This window comes from Rhea americana, unplaced genomic scaffold (assembly GCF_003343005.1).
Source record: "Rhea americana isolate MKP2758 unplaced genomic scaffold, rheAme1 scaffold_52, whole genome shotgun sequence".
NCBI lineage: Eukaryota > Metazoa > Chordata > Aves > Rheiformes > Rheidae > Rhea > Rhea americana.
Genome location: NW_028186668.1, coordinates 3,904,970 through 3,918,479, shown reverse-complemented (window position 1 = coordinate 3,918,479; position 13,510 = coordinate 3,904,970). Strand labels below are relative to the sequence as shown.

Sequence of the window (13,510 nt, the reverse complement as noted above, 5' to 3'; positions counted from 1 at the left end):
CTCGGCGGGTCACGTGTTGTTTTGCTCTTTAGTTCAGTCGCTCGGTGCGCGATGTGTTACTTACTGCTAAACTCCTACCGACGCAGGCAGCAGCCGCCGCGGCAGCAGCACCACCAGCACCAGCAGCAGCAGAGGCGACGAGACGCGTCGGGGAGCGCCCGCGGCAGCGGCGGCACCGCCGGTTCCCCAGCCGCCGAGCGGCCGCCGGCAGCGCCCGCTGCCTAGAGGCGGCGGCGGCCCCACCGCCGCCGGGAGGACCCAGTCGCCGCCGCCGCTGCGGGCTCCCTCCGCGGCGGGGGGTGGATAGCGCCGTCGCGCCGCCGCTGCTCGGGCGGGAGGCGGAGAGGAGCCCGGCGCCGCTGTCCGCCGCGGGGCCGGGGATGGCGAGCCCCGCCGTGCTGGGGCTGCTGCCCCCCGTGAGCCCCCCCGCCGGCCCCAACCTCAACAACAACAACAACAACAACCAGAGCGTGCGGAAGTGCGGCTACCTGCGCAAGCAGAAGCACGGCCACAAGCGCTTCTTCGTGCTGCGCGGCCCGGGCGGCGGGGAGGAGGCGGCGGGCGCCCGGCTGGAGTACTACGAGAGCGAGAAGAAATGGAGGAACAAGTCCGGGGCGCCCAAGCGGGTCATCGCCCTCGACTCCTGCCTCAACATCAACAAGCGGGCGGACGCCAAGCACAAGTACCTGATCGCCCTCTACACCAAGGACGAGTACTTCGCCGTGGCGGCCGAGAACGAGCAGGAGCAGGAGGGCTGGTACCGGGCTCTCACCGACCTRCTCAACGAGGGCAAGGCGGCCTGCCAGGGCTCCCCGCACCGCCACCTCTCCTCGCCCTTCTCCGCCTCCTGCAGCGCCGCCGCCTCCTCCCTGGCCGCCGCCGGCGAGGACCTCAACTACGGGCTGATCACCCCGGCCACCGCCGCCTACCGGGAGGTCTGGCAGGTGACGCTGAAGCCCAAGGGCTTGGGGCAGAGCAAAAACCTCACCGGCGTCCACCGCCTGTGCCTCTCAGCCCGCACCATCGGCTTCGTGCGCCTCAACTGCGAGCTGCCCTCGGTCACGCTGCAGCTGATGAACATMCGCCGCTGCGGCCACTCCGACAGCTTCTTCTTCATGGAGGTGGGGCGCTCGGCGGCCACGGGGCCTGGCGAGCTCTGGATGCAGGCGGACGACTCGGTGGTTGCCCAGAACATCCATGAGACCATCCTGGAGGCCATGAAGGCGCTGAAGGAGCTGTCCGAGTTCCGGCCCCGCAGCAAGAGCCAGTCCTCGTCGTCCTCCTCCTCCGGGGGGGCCACCGGGCCCGGTGGCAGCGGCACCTCCGCCACCCACCCCATCACCGTGCCAGGCCGCCGCCACCACCACCTGGTTAACCTGCCGCCCAGCCAGACCGGCTTGCTCCGCCGCTCCCGCACCGACAGCCTGGCGGCCGGCACCAAGGGCGCGCCGTGCCGGGTGCGCACGGCCAGCGAGGGTGACGGCTGCCGGGTGGGCTCAGCAGCCGGCAGCCCCATGAGCCCCGGCCCCGTGCGCACCCCCCTCAGCCGCTCGCATACGCTTAGCAGCGGTGGCGGCAGGCAGGCGGGGAAGCTGCTGCCGGCGCTGGCCGGGAGCGGCCTGCCGAGCAGCCGCTCCATGTCTATGCCCGCCTCCCACTCACCCCCCTCCGCCACCAGCCCCATCAGCCTCTCCTCCAGCAGCGGCCTCGGCTCCGAGCCGCCCCCCCTGCACCACCCGCAGCGCCCATCCAGCGGCAGCGCCTCCATCTCCGGCTCCCCCAGCGATGCAGGCTTCATGTCCTTCGACGAGTACGGCTCCAGCCCCGGCGGYGACCTGCGACCCTTCTCCTCCTCCTCCACCGCCAGCAACCGCAGCAACACCCCCGAGTCGGTCGCCGAGACCCCCCCGGTGCGGGACCCTGGGGGTGGCACCGACCTCTACGGCTACATGGCAATGGAGCGGCCCCCGAGTGGCCGGCTCTGCTACCGGCCCTGCCCCGACGCCGCCGACAAGGGCCATCGCAAACGGACTTACTCGCTGACCACTCCGTGCCGGCAGCGGCCTGCCCCACCGCAGGTCTCCTCTGCCTCCCTTGATGAGTACACGTTGATGCGTGCCACCTTCACTGGCAGTGCCGGCCGCCTCTTCCCCTCTTGCCAAGCGGGAGCTTCCCCCAAAGTCACCTATACCCCCTACCCCGAGGACTATGGAGACATCGAGATCGGTTCCCACCGTAGCTCTGGCAGCAGCAGCACCAACCTGGGGCCGCTGGTGGTGGGGGGAGGAGGAGGAGGAGGAGATGATGATGGCTACATGCCCATGACCCCCGGTGTAGCTGCAGCCTTAGGGCAGGGAAGCCGGGGTGGTGATGACTACATGCCTATGAGCCCCACTAGTGTGTCTGCCCCCAAACAGATCCTGCAGCCCCGTGCTGGGGTGGGTGGTGGGTCCCCTGGAAATGGAAGCAGCTACAAGACTAGCTCCCCCGGGGAGAGCTCCCCTGATGATAGCGGCTACATGAGGATGTGGTGTGGCTCCAAGCTGTCCGTGGAGAGCTCTGATGGGAGGCTGAGCAGTGGCGACTATATCAATATGTCCCCCCGGGATCCCCAGCACGGGCCCCAAGCTCCCTCCCTCACCCCCCCGGACTTTTTTTTCGCTCCTTCAGGGCACGGGGCCAGTGAGCCCACCAAGCCTGGCTGCTATTCGTACAGCTCCTTACCCCGCTCCTATAAGAGTCAGGGCCTGGCTAAGGACAGTGACCAGTATGTGTTCATGAACTCCCCAGGGAGGATGATCCCTGAGGAAGTGGTGTGCGGAGCGGGTCAGTCCCCTGCCGGCACCTTTGCTCCCTCCAGCCACACGGTGCCTTCACCCCTGCGGCACAGCCGGACCGAGAGCTTCCTGAGCCAGCGGTGCCAGCGTGTGGTCCGGCCCTGCCGCCTCTCCTTGGAGACCTTGCGGACGCTGCTGCCCAGCATGAACGAGCACCCCCTGCCGCCTGAACCCAAGAGCCCCGGCGAATACATTAATATCGACTTTGGGGATGCCGCTGTCTACTCTCCCCCCTCGCTGCCCGCTGACAGCCCAGCCTCCTCCCTGGGCTCAGGCACGGGGCAGAGGCGCTCCCCGCTCTCCGACTACATGAACATTGACTTTGGTTCGCAGTCACCCTCCCAGTCGGGCACAGTCTCGGTGGGCTCCCTGGAAGCGCTCTCACCAGGCTCTTCCTCCAGCACAGGCCAGCCTGACAGGCGCTACCTGAAGGCGGCCGTGGGGGTGGCTTGTTTGTCCAGCCCATCCGATGGTGGGGATTACACCGAGATGACCTTTGGCATGGCCACCACCCCACCCCAGCCCATCATTCAGAAGCCAGAAAGTGCCCGGGTTACCAGCCCCACGGCGGGGGTGAAGAGGCTCACCCTCTCCGGGGTGGAGGCGTTCATTCTTTCCAGCCCTCCCCCTGACCCCAACCGTGGGGCCAAGGTCATTCGTGCAGATCCCCAGGGGCGTCGGAGGCACAGCTCTGAGACTTTCTCCTCCACCACCACTGTGACCCCCGTGTCCCCCTCTTTTGCACACAACCCCAAAAGGCACAACTCAGCCTCAGTGGAGAATGTGTCCCTCAGGAAAAGCGAAGGCCTGGAGGAGGAGCAGGGCAGCAGCCCCATGTGCCGAGAGACCTCGGCTGGCTTCCAGAACGGCCTCAACTACATTGCCATCGACGTGGTGGATGGGAGCTTGGCAAACTGTGACAAAGCCAGGTCTAAAGCCAGGCACGTCCTGAACGGGGGCATCAACGGAGTGGAGACAAGCGCCTATGCCAGCATAGACTTTCTGTCCCACAACCTGAAAGAAGCAAGTGCTGTGAAAGGTGAGTAGCTCCCTCTGACAGCTATGTGTGCTGTTACTTACTATTTGTGTTTCTCGCTGAAGTATTATGTTCTCTGAGGTGCAGCATTCTCCCTCCTATCTTTCTTAAAATTCCCAAATGTGTCCTCTAACAAACAGTCTGGGAGGAACTCTCTCTCTTTGTATTAGAGAGTTTAATTTTGGGGTATTTAATGACATTTAAATTCTACTGTGCTATTTTGAGTGTGTACTTTTGGGTACCCCAGTAAAAGCTAATATTTGCACAGTTACTATGTTTGGGTTACTTCAGAGTTTTCTTATGTGAGATTTTTGAAAGTGTTTGGAAAATGTGACCAAAATAGTTTATGTTGATACAGCAGCCAAATAATATTTGAAATGTAAAATTACTGAGCTGAAAAGAGTGAGGGACATCAGACGACAAAAAAAAGTCTGGTTGTCTAGCTGGGAAGGTCAGTTGTAACAAAATGAGAAGGACTAATTTAATACCTTGATTTTCATGTCTCTTGCAAAAGTTTAACAGTAAATCATGGTGAGCATGGATTGTGATTTTTTTTTAATCTTAAGTCAATATATGCATGACCTATTTCACATTGTTTTGCACATTTTACTTAAAGGCCTACCCTGTAGTGGTTCCAGCTGGCAGTTCAATCACAATATGAATGACCAGTTGGTTGGCTTGTTTTTAAATGGATTGCAAATGCTCAGCCTTCAAAGACAAAAGCAAACGTAAGAAATCTGAAACACAGTGTGAGAGAGAATTTATGTTTTAATTATGTAGCTGTTCCTTTGTTGAGGTGCTGGTTTTGGCTTTTAAAAAGAAAGACAAAGAAAATAAATTACCCCCCACCCAATAGAAATGCATCTCCTCTTAACAAGTGAGAAATTGTGTACAATTKAGGAGTACTAGTTGAGGAGGGCACAGAACAGAATCTGTCAAGGATTAAAAGTTAATGATGAGACACCATAGGGACTCTCTTTGCTTTTGCATTTATGCAAGACCTGGTACTTTAAACCTGTGTGTATATAGAGCTGTAATATATGTTTATAGGTTTAGCTAGCTGAAATGACATGTGATTTAGAAGTAGTTGCTTGGAGGTACACAGATATTGCTTCTATATTCGTAGTGCTGATAGAGGTCATCAGTTACAAGCAAAAAGTGACACTTTGTAGGAGCTATTTGCAGTTTTTTTTTCTGTTTTATTAGCTAGTTGATTTTGAAGAAGAAAATATTTTCTCTTTTGATAGGAAGTACAGGAAGATGGAAAAGATGAGAGATCCACCGTTTGCAGAGCAAGCTTTGAACCTAATTAAGACGAGAGGATTGTTGAATGAAATGTCAAAGCTTTAAAGGATGAACGCTTACTCTGAATGACTTGGAGGGCTGAGGGCAGAGCATTATTTGCTAGTCGTTTTTAGTTTTGCTGAAGTCAGTTTCAGGATTCACATGGCTTGATTAAAAACAATGTGAATGCTGCAATTATTGGTTACATAGCGTTATAAAAGTCAGTCAAGCCTTGTAGTTCTGTTCCAGGACGCTAACTAACTATTCTGCACATTTCTTTGCAAACTGATTTTTCACAGTAATTGATTTTTTTCTTGAGCTACCTACAACCCCAACTGCACACCAAGCCCGTGTTGGGAAAGAGCTATTTCCACAACATTCTCCAAACTGCTGACCCTAAGGCAAAGGGGGAAAACAGGGGGAGGGGAACCAGCTGCAGAGAAAACCTGGAGTGGATATGAGTGTTTTCATCATCCAGGCTAAAAGCAGGGGGAATAAAATAGTCAATCAGTGAGATCAGCAGGAGGAATTGACTCCTGTCCTTCTAATAAGGTAAACAAAAGGATAATGCAGTAAACGTAGCAATGCTAATTTGGTACATGGTGTACAAAGAAGAAGGTTTAATTCTGTAAAATACTTGACAAACGGTGATTATAGACTTGCCTTATTTTAATATTTAATTTGTGTATTTATTTTTCCTGTTTCCTGAGGAAGTTTATAAATGCAGACTACARTCAGAAGTGTTCTGGGTAAACTCTTTGAGATTTAATCTCTGTCTAGGAGGCAAAGCTATCCTCTCCACTATTCTATTTCCCTGAAAAATGTGTAAGCCTATTGCGCATAGTTAAAACTATTCCGCTCGGGGATTATTGTAGCCAATATCAGGGCAAGGCGGTAAGAAAAAACTTGCACAAACATCAACCAGCAGTGTTCTGGGTTATATTTTAAAAACAGAGTCTCATGTTAATTGTATTTGTGGCAGACTAACTAGAAAATTAATTGCATGGGAAAGTAGAAATAATTTTATCAGTATAAGTAGAACCAAGTCATTAACTTTTTCAAATATCCAAGTTTCTGTTTTGTTTTTCATTTGGATTTCACACTGGAGTTTGTTTACAGAACTACTACTGCCACTGTTAAAAAGATCACTCAGTTTTGTGCCAAAGCATTTAAATCAAAAAATTGTTATTTGGGAAATTACTAGCACTCTCATGTTTTACAAAGAAACACATATGCAAGTTAAAGAAAAATGTATTTTGAGCATAAGCAAGAGTAAACTCTGTTTGCTGTTTTAACACCATAGTAATTCAGGTAGATTTGAGAAAACCTAATTTAGCAAAATTAATAGTTTGCATAAGAGAGAGCTTTTGACATGTATGATCAACTTAGTTTACTTAGATGTTTGCACTTCTTTTGAATTTTGTTTTTAACTGTATTATCAGAGTTACTGAGTGGGAAACTTTACTTCTTCAAAACTAAAGAGAAGTTTRGAGCTATTTTAAAACAATGGAGGATGTACATTTATTTAATAACAGGATCAGGAAGACCTCTTCCAGAGATACAGGGTATACAAGTAAGCTCCTTGCAGTGGGTTTATCAGTAAATTAATATTTCTGTGAGTGCAAAATATGTGTAAAAAAAATCAAWTTGAATTCTTCCTAAAGGTCTGTAGCAATAGATGTAAATGTTTTCATGTGGTACTGTTTTAAAGTGATACAAATAATTTCCTTTAAGTAACAAGGTAGTTGGCTTTCATGTGTAGCTTGTCTTTGCTGTCAGTAACTTATTTCTGCTGTAGGGAATGCTGTACTTTTGGAATTCTGTGTCCATATTATCCTGTTGTGACAAGAGCAAGCTAGTACAACCAAAATAGCTGTCAAAACTGAAAAATTAAAAGATTGCTTTAAATGATCAGTTTGTTTAGTTCTGCTGTACTCTGAAAGCGTGCAAATATTTAAGAGTGTGAGAAACACTTGCCTTCATCTGATATGTAAATAAAATAATACTGTTATGGTCAGTTGAAACTCTTGTTAAATGCTGATAATTAGCTAGTCTTTGTTCTAAAATTGGTTGCTTTTTGCTTAAAGAAGTATGAACTGTGTGTGGTTTCTATTATTTATGGAGACATTTGCATTATGTGAGAAAATGAGAATAAATTATTTATTTCAATGGATCTGTGACAGATTACACCCAAAAGTGATCTGACTTTTTACGGTGGATCTTAGCTCTACTGAATTCAGATGAGAGTTTTGCTTTGATTTCAGTGGGCTTTTACCCTTTGCACGTAATTCTTAAGTAAAATTCCCATTAAATACGGTGGTTGTTTTGCATAGACTTTGAAATAGGGAATTTTGCTTAATTGTGAAAACATCAGACTTGCGTGGGTTATCTTCATTTTTTGTTGTTGTTTCTACAGCTAAAATGCTCTGTAACTTTTTAAAAGTTTCTAGTAGTCTAGTAGTTCTGATCTAGTTTTCTAAAACTGAACAAATACCATGTATAATGATGCAAAAAAYTGAGGATTGTTTTCATCCTATTTAAGTTTCTCTTGTCTTGGTTATTTAAAGAAGACTTCATCTGTAATACATCTAGTTAAAATCGTAATAAGGTGATTTTTTTTAATAATGGTAATGAACCCCTCATTGTCAAATAGCTCTTGCTTTTGTGAGAGTTCTATGACTGCACCTAAACAATAAAAAGCCTATCTTAAGCAATCTCTTTCTGTGTCTTTCTAATGGCATTTTAGATTATTTAAAGCAAAACTATTATTTCTTTTTTTTTCTTTTTTGATTACTTTGCACCGTGAATTATATTATTAAGATTTTTTTTTCTTTCTGATTATGGCATAAAGTTTTGATTCACAGAGCAGCATGAAAATGTGTAATTGCCTCTTTCACAAAACTTGTATTCATTTGCAAATGACTTGTTGAAAGTATTAAAACAATTATATGTTGTGTTAGAAATCTATGCATCTTTTAAAGTTTTTTTTTTAGAATCAATTATTTGTAAATGAAGTATTTTCTCTTACTATTAAGTTCTGTGAAGTGGATTGTATGCATCAAAATTAAAAGCTGAAAGAGCTGAACTACTCTGAGTATCATACGTAGCTTATTTTTACCTCTTACGCTTAGAATTAAAAAAAAATGTATGTTCTCTTTTAATAACTGTGGAAATGTACTTCTTTTCTTTCAGATTGCATTTTACAAGTGACCAAACCAAAATGGTTAGGTCCAAATTTGACAGTACTATCCATGAAACAAAAAATGCAAACTAAGTTTATCTAAAAGAAGCCTTTGATATTTTAAATTAGATTGATTATATGGATCTCAGCTTTTTACAAGCAGATAGAATATTAAAACATGTTAACGTGTATTAGACTTTTTTTTTTTGCTTTATACTTTAAATTATGTTTAGCCATACTGCTTGTTTAAAGAATGTCATGGTTACTTTGAGTCATTTAAGATAAATTGTTATAGACTAAGTTGAATGGTGGGTTTATTCTAAAATGAACCAGTACAGTCATTGCTCAAGGCAGAGGAAATGCTTAGGTTGATGATTGCTTCTGATTACTTGATTTCTTTCAAGATAGCTGCAGAGASTAACGTTTGCTTGTAAGTAAAATGGATAAAGGAATGTTCAAACAGAAAGAACATTAGGACATGTTTTATATGGTGTTCTTTTTTTTCTGATAAGGAGAGAATAGTGTGGGTTTCTTTATACTTGATTTAGTATTATTCTTAAATAGCATTAATTACTCTGGAATCCTGAAGTGGTTTAAAAGTTGAAACACAGCAAGCATTCACAGAAAAATTATGCTATCGTTAGGGGATATAATGAATCTTTCCCCCCTGCCAGTTACATTTTAGTTGAGGGGCTTCAAGGCCTAGCATTTTTCACAATTTCCTCAAGGCTTAGTTATCTACAATGTAGATATGCATCCATTTTTTTACTAGATAATAGTCATGACTACTTCAGCAGGATTCGTGGAAGTTTTAATACTATATTTATAAAGCATATGTAATAGCCATATAAAGTGAGTATAGCAGTTTAGTTGGTAAAGTAGGGTGTGTAATTATGCAGGTTTCAGAACTACTTTTATTTTTGTTGCTGTTATTGTTGTTTCTTGTAATTTTTGCTTAAAAGTGATCTGTGTATGTCTATGGAAATCAGTAGTATCCATTGATACTAGAAGTTGGTGTGCTGACCCCAAAGTTCATGTATGTTTTGTTGGCCTGCTTGTTTAGTCTGTGCTATTTTTATTTATTTTTTTTAATTGAGTATGCGTGTGAGGGGTCAAGAGTGGCAGCCTTGAGAGCCAAGTTCAGTTAGGTGGTTGTCTTGCTGCTAATTGTTGAAATGGCTGGGTTTTGTCCTGGCTCCTTTTCAAAAGAAAACTTCTATTGTTTTTTTACAGTGGTATTTGTCTCAGCTGGCTTCAGCTGTCCAAAATGTAGGCACCTAGCGTGAGGTGGTCATCTAGGCGCTCTCTAGAATCCACAGAAGTAAACAAAAGAGCCAGAGTGATTTGTCCTGTCTATATTTTAAATACCTATTATAAGATGGCAGGAGTTTGCCTCTGTATTTGACTGTATCTCTGTCAGCTGTAAACGAAACTTAGATCACAAGTTTATATTGTATTTGTAGCTTTCATACTAAATTAGGTAAAATGAATCTTACCCTTACTTATAAGGATGTATTTGTATTTAAAACAAAAATTTTAGGATTAGACATTATAAAACCTGACTGAAAACAATGTAAAGGTTACCCACATCTTTATGGAGGCCAATTTACAAACAAAAAAAMCATACTTAATTGAGTGTTAAAGTGATAACACGTAAAGTAACTTTTGAGGCTCATTCAAAGACAGCAGTAGCGTGTAATCTCTGCTGTGCAGGCAGTTAAGACACTAATGAATACTTTCCTGAACAGTATGTGTGATTACAGTGACTAGTCTGCTAAGTTCAGTTAGATCTGCATGAAGATGTATTATTGCTTGATAGTATAAGTGAAAAATCGACTGCTAATATTAATTGAAGAGAAAACTAGCAACACTGAGAGAAGATACTCAATCTGATTTTGAGAAATCCAGTTGAAAATCTACTTAAAAGACCAGCTAAAAGACTGAGGCCTGATACCTATCCAGTTTTTCTTTTCAAAATTTCTGTAATTTTTCCAGAGCAAATGCTTTCTTATTTTTTTAATCAGTGATGGTGGCCCAAAATTGTATACAGGGGTCTCTAAAACAAACAAAAAATCCAGTTCTTGTACACAGTGACACCCCACAAACTTTGTAAAGAACCGGATTATAAATTGAAAGTGGGGAAATATTTTTCCGAAATAACTTTCATGTTGTTTTTTAAAAAACACTTGATAATTTCTTTTTTGAAATGCAGACTTTGGGGCAGGTGTAACTCGGTTGGTTGGAGCGTGGTGCTGCTAATGCCAAGGTCGTGAGTTCAATCCCTGTATGGGCTATGCTAAGGGTTGGACTACGTGATCTCCAGAGGTCCCTTCCAACCTTACCATTCTATGATTCCTTGCCTGTCTTACCTCAAATATAAATACTGTTAAGAGTGCATTTTTATCTTAGCAAACCAAACATAGAAATCATTAATGAAAAATCCCAACCCCAAACCTAAGCCCGCAACTCAGATCACGGTATGTACATTGCAAAATAGTAACATAATAGCTTGATTCCATAGATTAGGAATGATTCAGTGTTTTGTTTACATTATTTGTCAATCTCTTCAGCATCCTAGAGGAGAACACTTCCTTCCTGGCAGATGGCAGCCCCAGGGCCATGCACCTGCCGTTACAAGCACTGCGCACTAGTAATCTACCCCAGCATCATTGTTGACAAAAGGCTAATGGTCGGAGACTGTCTGCCTGTCAGCCTAAACAAAATAGGAACATATTTGTCCTTCAGCGAGGGCCTGARAGATCTTAGGAAGGGCAGGCGAGATGGTATACTAAGGAATTATAATAGAATTTAATTTAGACTTTGGAAGTGTTTGTAGCRTGAGCCTCTGTTAAGATAATTGTGTTGCAGAAAGTGAGCTATGTCTCAAAGAAGGAATTTTCTGTTGCTCCAACAGAGTGATCTCCTAGTTTGTATTTGGTGCTCTGTATAGGTGGTAAGAACACATGCATAATTTAGCTTTTGGTGCCATAGTAATCTGCAGGAGAGTCTGATGCATTGCTGGAAAGGAGAGGTCTGCAATCCTTGTGTAGGGTCAAGTCTTGTGCTCTTAGATAGGTCCAATGCTGTGTTAAAAAAGTAAGAATTTCTCTAATTATTTATGGATGCTGTGTTTGGTGGTTGCACAATGCATTCCTGTTTCAGTCATTTGATTTGTAACGTTACATGTTGTTATTATGCCAGTAGGCCAGGATCTCTTAATTTGTCTTTTGTTAACTTTTCTTACACATTTCTGTTTGTTTGCTTTTTCTGTTCGTTTGAAATGAAAACGGGAGATGTTTCTAGGGAACACTACCCAAGGCAAGGATGTCTTTGAAATAGGCCAGGATGTTCTTTGCTAAATTTAAAAACTACCCAAATATTACCCAGAGTTTGTAGAGTATTAAGCAGGATTACATGACGCACGGATTAGACATTGTTGAGCAGCTTGTTTTTGTTTGAAGGGGTCAGAAATGGAGGCACTGGGGCTTTAGTGTAATGCCAAAATAGCAAACTTGCTCATACTAGAAACAGCAGAAGTTTCTTAGAAACAGCAGAACGTAGTGGCAAATTTTCCATGCTATACAATTTCTCCAAGTGATGCTTTAAAAAAAAGTTATTTGAAAGTRCTGTGATGCTGAGTAGAAGGTATGAAAATCCTTGTTCTGTTTGGTGCTCTCAATTTCCAGATCTGTTACACAATTTAAAGTAGGTGGAGAATCATGCTAGAAGTGAGACTTAAGATAGAAGACTTTACTTCTCTTAAGTCAAAAGCAAATCATAAATCATACGAGTAACAGTTGGAAAATTCTGTCAATGAAAAATGTTAAATTGAGAGGAATAAGATCTAAACAGTTTTAGCTTTGCCTCTTGGATTGTGTTCTCCCAGGCAACGTATTATTTAAAAACAGTGTTTCAGACAGTCCTAATGTCCAGTTTAACCTCTCATTAAACTGGGTACTGTTGTCAAACTAATGTATGGAATGATAATTTAGAAGATTTTATTATTATTTTGGAATAGGTTTTTGCTCAGCAGGACCTACTGAGGAATTGATTGAATAAGACATTCAGATGAAACTCTTCTAGGCGAGAGTTAGGTTTAACTTTTACCTTAAAATAGGAGACAGCATACGGTTGAATGGTTGCTTAAGAACAAGGAAGCAATAATGACAGTGGCTAAGTCTGCTTTTGTTGATGGAGATAAGTGAGATTATAGAAAGTATTTGCAGTAACTATCAATACTACATTTTCAGCATTATTTGTGAGAAATAAGAATAAACACATGGATGCCAGTGCCATCTGATTTCTGTTTTGCTATTATGGAAATACTTAACCTGATCAAACTGACTGCTTAAACTAGTTCTAACACACTAGAACTAATGTGTTTTCTTTAGTACTTGAATCATTGAGAAAATATGGCAGATTTCTTTTCTGTTCCCTTACCAGTTCTTCTGTTGCTGATTTTTTTCAAAAACATTAGTAAAAGTTTGGTTTGCTTTTTATTCATGGTGTAGTAATGGTACTGATTGAGACAGTCATGAAAGTATCTTACCTGACCAATGCCAGAATAGATTCACAGAGATGAACAATTTCCAGTAAAGGCTTGCTGATAGTGTTCTTGAACAAGAATCTACCTGGGAAAGCCAGAGTACTTAGTTTCCTTCAACGTGTAGACAGACCAAGTCTAAGACCAAGTGATTAAACAAAATTGTCGCTGATACCAGAGGAAGACTTCTGGCAAGGGAATTAYGAAATTTGGATCTGGAAGGTGGAGGTGAAATTCTTCTATAAGGCAGATCCATTCAGTTGTGTTGTAATACCATTCATTTTTACAACATAAACATTTGAAAATTTTTGTGGGTAGGTAGACTTATATCTTTCAAGACAGGTTTCAGCCTTGAGCGATTATTTGTGAAAAATTAGTGAAATGTTATCTTTAATGATACTGCCTTTTTAATGTAAGAAGAAAATGTATGCTTTTGTCTCAAAATTCTCATGAGCAAAATTTGTTAATTAAAAAACAATGGTGATTAATATTAGAGGTTGTGGACTCTGAGAAATCTCTTAGTAATAAAATCATTTACAGTTGATTAGTTTTGATCTAATATTATAAAAACTTGGAACATTTTCTACAAGTTTGTTTCCATCTGCAAATATAATTAATTAACGGGTACA

The 13,510-nt window shown here is 43.9% G+C and overlaps 1 protein-coding gene across 2 annotated transcripts in view; it reads left to right on the top strand.

Annotated features, from left to right (window-relative positions):
* The first annotated feature begins 8 nt into the window (after nucleotides 1–8).
* The window catches only part of IRS2 (insulin receptor substrate 2), a 32,046-nt gene continuing 18,544 nt past the window's right edge, over nucleotides 9–13,510 (top strand). The window contains exons 1-2 of one of the 2 annotated variants that reach the window (XM_085318128.1): nucleotides 9–3,876; nucleotides 5,121–7,904. In XM_085318128.1, coding sequence (XP_085174254.1) covers nucleotides 381–3,876; nucleotides 5,121–5,146 — 3,522 coding nt within the window. In that variant the 5' untranslated portion in view covers nucleotides 9–380 and the 3' untranslated portion in view covers nucleotides 5,147–7,904. Of the gene's footprint in view, nucleotides 3,877–5,120; nucleotides 7,905–13,510 lie in introns of those variants that run through there. The other variant, XM_085318129.1, reaches the window with a different exon arrangement.